The sequence below is a fragment of the Lemur catta genome, chromosome X, assembly GCF_020740605.2.
Source record: "Lemur catta isolate mLemCat1 chromosome X, mLemCat1.pri, whole genome shotgun sequence".
In the NCBI taxonomy this organism is placed as follows: Eukaryota; Metazoa; Chordata; class Mammalia; order Primates; family Lemuridae; genus Lemur; species Lemur catta.
The window spans coordinates 49,170,158-49,179,437 of NC_059155.1; the positions used below are offsets into that span (position 1 = coordinate 49,170,158).

At 44.8% G+C, this 9,280-nt stretch overlaps 1 protein-coding gene across 3 annotated transcripts; it reads left to right on the forward strand.

Moving 5' to 3' along the window:
• The first annotated feature begins 2,113 nt into the window (after nucleotides 1-2,113).
• PJA1 (praja ring finger ubiquitin ligase 1) lies at nucleotides 2,114-7,166 on the forward strand. 3 transcript variants are annotated; one of them, XM_045537955.1, is made up of 3 exons: nucleotides 2,267-2,559; nucleotides 4,555-5,076; nucleotides 5,644-7,166. In XM_045537955.1, the coding sequence occupies exons 2-3, from the start codon at nucleotides 4,784-4,786 to the stop codon at nucleotides 6,725-6,727; spliced, it is 1,377 nt and encodes a 458-aa protein (XP_045393911.1). In that variant the 5' UTR covers nucleotides 2,267-2,559; nucleotides 4,555-4,783; the 3' UTR covers nucleotides 6,728-7,166. The 3 variants fall into 3 exon arrangements, with proteins under 3 accessions (XP_045393910.1, XP_045393909.1, XP_045393911.1); XM_045537954.1 differs by having other exon boundaries at nucleotides 2,114-2,559; nucleotides 4,882-7,166; XM_045537953.1 differs by having other exon boundaries at nucleotides 2,260-2,559; nucleotides 4,555-7,166.
• The last annotated feature ends 2,114 nt before the right edge of the window (nucleotides 7,167-9,280 follow it).

The following is a 9,280-nucleotide window of genomic DNA, read 5'->3' on the forward strand; positions in this document are numbered from 1 at the left end:
TCCACTTCACTATACCTACATTAGAGCAGTTTTTCCAATCCTTTTGATGTTAAAGCATATATTTAAAATGCCCCTGTTTGTACCAGCTCACTGGGATAAACAGACAGTGTGTTCTTGGCCAGAGGCAACAGTCCTCAGGGGCAGCAGCTGGGTACAGCTAGGGCCATCTTTCTGGAGGGCTAAGGGGATCAATATATCAGAACACCCATAACTAAGTTGGAAAGCTCTATCCTGGAGAAACACTTCCACTAGAATGTTCATTGAATCTTCACTTATAATTGCACAAAATGGAAGCAACCCAAGTCTAATAGTAGGGAAAGAGATAAATAAATTGGATAATCCATGCAACAGAAGTCCATACAATAATGTTATAGTACTATCATATTGGATAATGGATATAATAATATTCAGCCCCACATGTTAAAATGCATGACAAAATGCTCAAAAAGTAAGAGTTTGCTTTTTAATAGGAGATGTTAACCCCTAATATATGCTGATATATTTGGATTTATTCCTGACTTTTTGTTTTCTGTGTACATCCTTTCTTCTTGCCCCCACCTCCATTTCTTGCCCTTTGCCACATTTTTTCTTTGTTCCACACATTATTACTTCAATGGTTTGAAAGTTACATGTATCAAAATTGCTAAGTTTCCCCAAAAATGATAGTGAAAATTTATTGTGAAAGGATCATAATACCATTTACATAATCTGAAACACAAAACAAAGATATATATTGGTAACAGATATGTGTGTGTGTGTGTGTGTGTGTGTGTGTGTATACAAACACACATGCACAAGAAGGAAACACATCAACTTCCAAATGGGGCTTATTTTGGGGAAAGAAGTCAGGTGAATAGGATAAAGTGAGGGCTTCAACTACTATTTTGTTTCAAAAACAAAAGGATCTGAGGATCTGGAGAAAATAAAATTTGCTCAATCTGTGTGACAGGTGCATGCATATGTGTATTTCATACTCTACTTTTCTGAATGTTTGAAATATTTAAAAATATTTTATAAAAGAATATGCATCCTGTTTTGAGTACAAAAACACATATACATTAGGTTTATTGATGGTGTTGTTCGATTTCTCTATATCCTCATTTATTTTGCAGTCTATTTGATTTATCTATACTGTAGAAAGTGTGGTCAAGTCTCCCACTATAATTGCAGACTTCCTGATCTCTCTATTTCTAACAGTATTTGCTTTATATATTTTGAAACAACATTGCTTGGCACATAAATTTTCGCGATTGTCATCTCTTTCTCAGTGAATGAAACAACCTGTTCTCTTTAATGCTGTCTACTTTGAGTTCTTGATTTTTATGATACTAGTATTGCTACAAGTCTCTTTCCTTTCCTTTCTTGCCTTTATTTTTTTTTTCCTTCCCGTCCTTCCCTCCCTCCCTTTTTCTTTTTTCTGCTGTTATTTTACTGGCATATATTTTCCATTCCTATTTCTGCTTTAGGTGAAACTCATATAAACAGCATATAACTGGGCTTTTAAAAACAAAATGCTCAAAAAGTAAGAGTTTGCTTTTTAATAGATGTTAACCCATAATATATGCTGATATATTTGGATTTATTCCTGACCTTTTGTTTTCTGTTTACATCCTTTCTTCTTGCCCCCACCTCCATTTCTTGCCCTTTGTCACATTTTTTCTTTGTTCCACACATTATTACTTTAATGGTCTGAAACTTCCATATCCTATTTCTATTCTGTTACCCCTAAAATTTTTTGTTCTATTATGCATTTTATTTCTCGTAAGAACAAAACTTTCCTACTGTTGTGAACATAGGAATTCTTTACATTGGCTGCAAATATTAGAGCTCCATTATAAAGTGCAATTTAGAGTTCAGAGTTCAGTAAAATTGTATAAATCCAAAAGGCATAACTAATATTTTTTAACTGCAGTGCAATTAACAGAATGTGAACCCGTGTTGTGTTCATAATCTTTTGGATAGAGAAGTTTGATTTGGATTAACAGCAACAAATTCAACTATAGACAGCTTCAATTTGCTTCAACCACCAGGTTAAAAAAAATTAAGATTACTGTAACCCTAAATATAGTTTCACATTTTGATACTTCCAGTACAAACATAGCATGTAGCATAAGATGTGATACCGTAATATAATTACTCTCATATCGGAATTAATCAGAAGTAATTTGCAGATTTTATTTTATTAGGAAAAAACAGAACAGAACAGAAGGGAATATGGCTAAATGTTTAACATTTGTTAAAGCTGGCTGTTTGTTACATTTTTCGCTGTCCTTTTCTGTATCCTTGACGATTTCATCATTTAAAATGAAATAATGGTTTTCGGGCCCACCCTGATTTGTGGAGAGCAGCTGCCGCCGCCGCCACATCAAGGGGGCGGGTCCGGCAGACGCTACAATTACTTCCGGCGCCGCAGTCGCCGCCCCCCTGCTGCTGTCTGGCGGGGGAGGAGCCCAAAACCCGGGAGCAGCGGCTCTAGCGGTCTCGGCGGCGGTCGGAGGTCTTGGCGGTTGGAGGTCCAGATCTCTGCTCCTCTGAAGAGCGTGTCGCTGTCTGGACTGGGTGAGTGAAAGGCTGATTGTTTCCCCTGGTCATCCAGGCGCTGGCGGTGGGGCGCGTGGCCGGGCGTGGGGCAAGTGTCCGGGAAGGGGGCGAGGATTTTGGGGGGTTCCCGCGAACTGCTTTTCAGGTTCGCCCCTCGGGAAGGGGTGAGGCGGACGCGGGACCTGACCGCAGAGTGAGGCCCGTGTCCTCCCTTCTGTCTGGGGGCTGCATCCTCCGTTACCGAGCCCTTTTCGTGAGGCGCGGCCCCCACTCCAGTGGCGTTAATCGCTATTTGGGGGGGGGGGTTAGTGGTGGTCGCGGCCCTCTCTCCCACTTGTCCCTGCCTCTCCTCCCTTCTTTTTCTCCCTCCTCGGCCCCTTTGCGGAGCTCTCGTGGCCTTTCTTCCCCCATTTTGCTGTTGTTTTGCCAAATGGTAAATGATGAGGATTTTTAGGTAAAAATATTGTTCCTGGGAAAAGAATTGTTGCCGGGGGGGGGGGATGATTCTCGGGGGAAATCTAGACCCACACATGCCCTTTTCTTTCTTTCCCCCCTCCCTTGCCACATTGGTTTGGGTCTACCATTTGAGCTGATAACGTTTTCCCATCTCTTACTATGACATTGTGACCCCCACCCCTGTGTCATGCGAGTACGCGCGCGCACAGAAGCCTTCCATGGCAGCCCCCCTGCCCCTCCATCCTCTAGGTTCCAGCGCGTCCCCTCCTGTGCGCATGCGCAAACACAGGCACACACGCACACACCCTCTCACACACCCTCACACCCTCCAATGCCTTCCCCCTGAGACAGAGTCTCTCTCTCTTTCTCTCTTTCTTTCTTTCTCTCTCTCCCTCTCTCTCTCTCCCCCCCCCCCCGTCTCGCCCCCCTTCCTCCCTCATACCCTCCGGCGCCTTCCCCTCCCCCCTCCCCGCCTACCATACCACACCTCAAGAACCAGCTCTCTCCTCTCTCTGCCTGCGCGCTGGTGCGCACGCACACACATGCACACACACACACACCCCCTCTGGGACTGCCCTCCTTCTCTCTGCCTGCCACACACACACATAAGGACATTCTTCTCTTGCTGGCCACTGGCATACATGGGCACCCACACGTGCCGGTTCACACACCCTTCTCCGTGCTCTCCTCTCCCGCTCTCTGTCTGCCACATGTGTCAGAGACAGCCTTACTTTGCTGGTCCCCGCGGTGCTCACACTCACACACTCACATAAATCCTGCTCCGGGGACACGGCCCCCCTCCCTGCTCGTCACATTCACACACGCAGACGTTCTTTGATTGCCCACCTCTGTTCTGTCCACCACATGCACATCCCTCTCCTGTGCCTCCCCCTACCCCATACATTGGTGCCTGCTGCATTTGCTCACGCTGACGTTTCTCCATTATTGCCTCCCATTTTGAGGAACACACACACAAACTTAGACACTCCTCTCCATTGCCACCATACCCTCCCCTGCCTGCGTTGTACACATAAACACAGGCATCCCTCCGTAGTTCCAGCTGCCACACATACAGCTATACGCACACGTTCCTTTTCTCTTGTACTTACACACATCCCTCTCCTCCAAAGCCACCCCACCTACGTCTTGTCATTTTCATACCCACATCCAGAGTGAGCCCCATTCTGTCTAACACTCCTACCCCTTCCCCCTACAAACATGGACATCCCTCCACTGCAGGATTGCTGGTACCCTTCCATCTGTCCCTCTCCTCCTGACAGACACGTAGGCACTCACGCATACACAGTGGTCTATATTTTCCACTCTATTCCAATTTGCATTTCTCCTGTATGTCTGCAAGGCTCAGAAAAACCCAGACACCCCATAAAAAACCCACAGTAGTCTTTCCTTTTCCCACGCTGGCACAATTCCACAGTACTTCACCTACCTTCCAAGCATCTAGTCACCCCCCAGCTTCTGTCAGATTCTCTCCTAAGTCTGGCTTTCCTGCAAACCCAGTCTTGTACTCATTTTGCCAACGTTAAAAATGTGTTCCAGGTCTACACCTGACAGTGACTGGAATACTACTCCAGGCCTTAGAAGAAAGCGAAACTAATTTTAAAGGTCCCTTATTCTTTATGTTACCTGCCTGCTGAAGTGAAAATAAACCTCCCTCCTCCTTTATTCTGAACTGATTTGACTTTCCCATCTCAAAAAAAGTGTGCAGGGAGCACGAGCCTTTCCACCTGAGCCCCAGCTGTATTGGAAACCCTTCTAAGTCAGAGCAATGGGTCAGGAATCTAGCAAGCCTGTATGGCCCAAACCAGCAGGAGGGTATCAATCCAGTACAGGCAGGAGGTATGGAAGAAGGCATGCTTATGTCAGTTTCAGGCCATCGATGAGCCAGCAGGAAAGGATTGCCAGCCAGAGAAAGACGACCTCCGAAGTCCCAATGCACAGATCAGCCCCCAGTCAAACCACCAAGAGGAGCCGCTCACCATTTTCCACTACTCGGCGTAGTTGGGATGACAGTGAGAGCTTGGGAACCAGCCTGAGTGTTGATAATGAGGAGTATTCCAGGTATCCACCAAGAGAGTACAGAGCTTCGGGTAGCAGAAGAGGCATGGCTTTTGGACATATTGACTCTTACGGGGCAGATGATAGTGAGGAGGAGGGGGCTGGGCCTGTTGAGCGACCTCCAGTGAGAGGGAAAACTGGCAAGTTTAAAGATGATAAGCTGTATGACCCAGAGAAAGGGGCAAGGTCTTTGGCTGGGGCACCTCCACAGTTCTCTAGTTTTAACCGTGATGTGAGAGAGGAGCTTGATAAGTTAGATCCAGCCTCTGCAGCAAGATGCTGTGCTAGCAGAGCTGAGTTCCTGCAGCAAAATAGTGTGGCCTCACAGTTATCTCCAGCTGAAGGCAAGGTGGCAACAAATGGTGACAGCTTGGAGAGGGAGAGATGGGAGCAGAATTTGCCTGCACGTCCCAGCAGGGCTCCTGTGAGTATTTGTGGTGGTGGGGAAAACACCCCAAAGAGTGCAGAGGAACCGGTGGTGAGGCCCAAAATCAGAAATCTGGCCAGTCCAAACTGTGTGAAACCCAAAATATTTTTTGATACTGATGATGATGACGATATGCCACATAGTACTTCCAGGTGGAGGGATGCCGCCAATGCTGATGGAGGCCGCTTGGATGGCCTAGGAAGAAGAGGCAGGGGCGAGAGTTCAAGTGGCTACTCTGAGCCAAAGTACCCCGAAGACAAGAGGGAAGTGAGGAGTGACCAAGTGAAACCAGAAAAGGTGGCAAGACGGCGACGCACCATGGCTGACCCTGACTTCTGGACGTACAGTGATGATTACTACAAATACTGTGATGAAGACTCTGACAGTGACAAAGAGTGGATTGCTGCTCTTCGTCGGAAGTATCGAAGTCGAGAGCAAACCCTGTCCTCCAGTGGTGAAAGCTGGGAGACCCTGCCCGGGAAAGAAGAGTGTGAACCTCAGCAAGCTAGGGTGAGTGCCGATGCCAGTGCCAGTCCTGGTGCGAGTGCCAGCACCGGCTCCGGCGCCAGTGTCAGTGCTGGTGCCAGCGCTGGCAGTGATGGCAGCAGTTACCTTGAAGAAGTTCGAGAACCATCTCTTCAGGAAGAGGAGCAGACATCCCTGGAAGAAGGAGAAATTCCTTGGCTGCAGTACAATGAGAATGAGAGTAGCAGTGAGGGGGATAATGATTCTGGTCATGAGTTGACGCAGCCTGGGGTATTCATGCTGGATGGAAACAACAACCTCGAAGATGACTCCAGTGTGAGCGAAGACCTGGAAGTGGATTGGAGCCTCTTTGATGGATTTGCAGATGGGTTAGGAGTGGCTGAAGCCATTTCCTATGTGGATCCTCAGTTCCTCACCTACATGGCACTGGAAGAACGCCTGGCCCAAGCAATGGAAACTGCCCTTGCGCACCTGGAGTCTCTCGCGGTGGATGTAGAGGTGGCCAATCCACCAGCGAGCAAGGAGAGCATCGACACTCTTCCCGAGATCCTGGTCACTGAAGATCATGGTGCAGTTGGTCAGGAGATGTGCTGTCCTATCTGTTGCAGTGAATACGTGAAGGGGGAGGTGGCAACTGAGCTGCCATGCCACCACTATTTCCATAAGCCGTGTGTGTCCATCTGGCTTCAGAAGTCAGGCACATGCCCCGTGTGCCGCTGCATGTTCCCTCCCCCACTCTAAAGACCAAGGCTGTTTACTCCTGGTCTAATTATTTTCCCCATCTGAAATCCACAATACTGCAGGAGCCCTCTCAAAATTAACAATGGAAATGAAACCAATCGGCCACTTAGACTAAACCTGTTGATTCCTTGTGATGATTTCCAATGTGAAACGGTTGTGTATGATTGCATTACAAATCACATCATCTTTTAGAGGTTAGAAAGGGAAAACTAAACTTTCTAAACGCTACTTGAGATTGCAGTAAGAACATTTTCTAATCTGAAAGTTGAAATAAGTTGCATTTGTTTTCTTAAGTAGAATATGTTGCTATTAATTGTAATGTCAAGTTTATTAAATATGTCAAAAATGCAAAATCATTTTTGTTGCATGTTATAGGTTAATGTTCCTGTAATTGCAGTGCTGTAAAAGCTTATTAAAGTTCTTTTGGTTTTACATGGTATAATGGCATTGTTTGGTTTTGTGTGAAGCAGTGGTACTAAGTGACTTTATAATTGATCCCTTGCATTTGCATCAAAAGTAGAGGGGTTTTTTTTTGGTGTTCCCAACAGCAGAAAAACTTTAGTTTCACTGGAAATGCTGACTCCAGCACCAGCTAAAAAATATTAAGGGTAATGATTTTTAAAGTAGCAACAAAGTGTATAATTGTCAAACTACTATAGGGGAAAAGGTCAAACAGAGAAAGAAGGAAGGAAAGAAACAATGAAAAAGCATGGTAAAGATACAGAACAGTGGTGGGAATAAAATCAAACTGCATGTAGGGATGAATGAGTTAAAATCACCTTTGAGAAAATACAAACTCTCAGAGGGAGTGGGTAAAAAAATAATGCTATATGCCAATTTTATAGTTTAACACGGTGACACAGATAGGAATAGAAAAATATATGCCAGGCAAGTGCTGCAGGAAAATAGAGGTTCTCACCTCCACAGAGTGAACAGGTGTTAACATTGGGCCATATTTGCTTCAGATCTCTCCCCCTTCCCCCTTCCCTCCCTTCTCTCTCTCCAATAAATAAAATTTTCAGGCACAGGTGGAGTTGCTCACCCCATCGTATTTCCTTTCCTTCCTCCACAGAGGTAAGCACTACCTAGAAAATGGTATGTTTACTTCTCGTCTGTGTCTTTGGGCATATATATGACTGTGTGTGTGTGTATGTGCATATATGTTATGTGTGTGTATATATCCATAATCAATATACAGTATGTTTTTAAAGTGGACGTAATTGACAGAATGTATGTATCATTTTGCAACTTCATTTTTCCATGACTTAGCCTATAGGATAACATGTGAATCTAGTTCATGCATTTTAACTGCTGTATACGAAATACTCAATTGTATGAATTACCACAGTTTATTTATCCATTCCCCTCTGGGTGGACATTTAGGTTCTTCCCAGCATTTTGCAGCAATGGACATACTGAAAAGATGCCCCTTTGTGCACATGTGTGAATTTCTCTAGGGGTGAGTATGTAGAAGTGAAATTTTGGGGTCCTAGGATTTACACATTTCACCCCAACTAGATATTGCCAGATTGCTTTCCAAAGTGGTTGTACTCATTCGTGCTCCCACCAACAGTTACGACAGCTTGTTTCTCCACATCTCCAACAGTCTGGACATTGTTCAACCTCACTGGTAACCAGTGACATGTAAACTAACACACCAATGAAACATTGCATCCATCAGAAAGCAACAGTTTTTCTTTATGATTTATCAAATTTGGGCTGGGAAGAGAAGAAAGGAAAAGACTCCTGCAGTTGTGTGCGTGTAAAATAGCAGCCTTTGTGGAGCGCGGTATGGGTAGTAGCTACCCATCAACATGCCAAGTGGCACATGTCCTTCAACCCAACTCGGATACTTTGGTAGTATGGAATTCATACTATGCAGCAGGTAAAAATTGTACGTACTTATATGGAAAGGTCTCCAAGACATAATGTTAAGTAAAAATAGCATAGTGTAGAGCACTACATACAGTCTTTATGTAAAATAAAACCTGACAAACTACATATGAAAATGCATAAGAAGGTCTGGAGGCTACATGCCTAACTGATGGCAGGGGTTACCTCTGGGGAGGGAGGGACAGAGGATTGGGGTAAAGCAGTGAGGAAGGAAGCTTTTGATTTTCACCTGAGATAATGAATTTGCTTGATATTTTTTATAGCGTTTGTACATTTTCATGAATATTAGCAAAATAAGTAAAATCAAAAAAATTTCCAATTTAGAAAACGAAACATACCATTATTCTTCTCTTGGTGCAAGTACAAAAACATGGGTAGAAATCACAGCCCTTTTTTCTATTACTGGTCAAACTGATATTTATGACTTCATCCCCGATGAGCCATTTTATGTTTCTCCTCGGCCTTCAGCCAGCACCTCAGCTGCTTACAGAGGCTTAAGAGTCTGAGTCTTTGCAGGGCCCTTTTTGGGTGGGGTTGTGGTGGTTTGCCATTAACCTTTGTTGTGACCTGACTGGCACCATGCAGGAGGTATTTTAGGAAGCCTCATCATCTTGCCTCCTGTTCCTGCTGCATAGCAGTGACCCTAATTTGCCTGTTAGT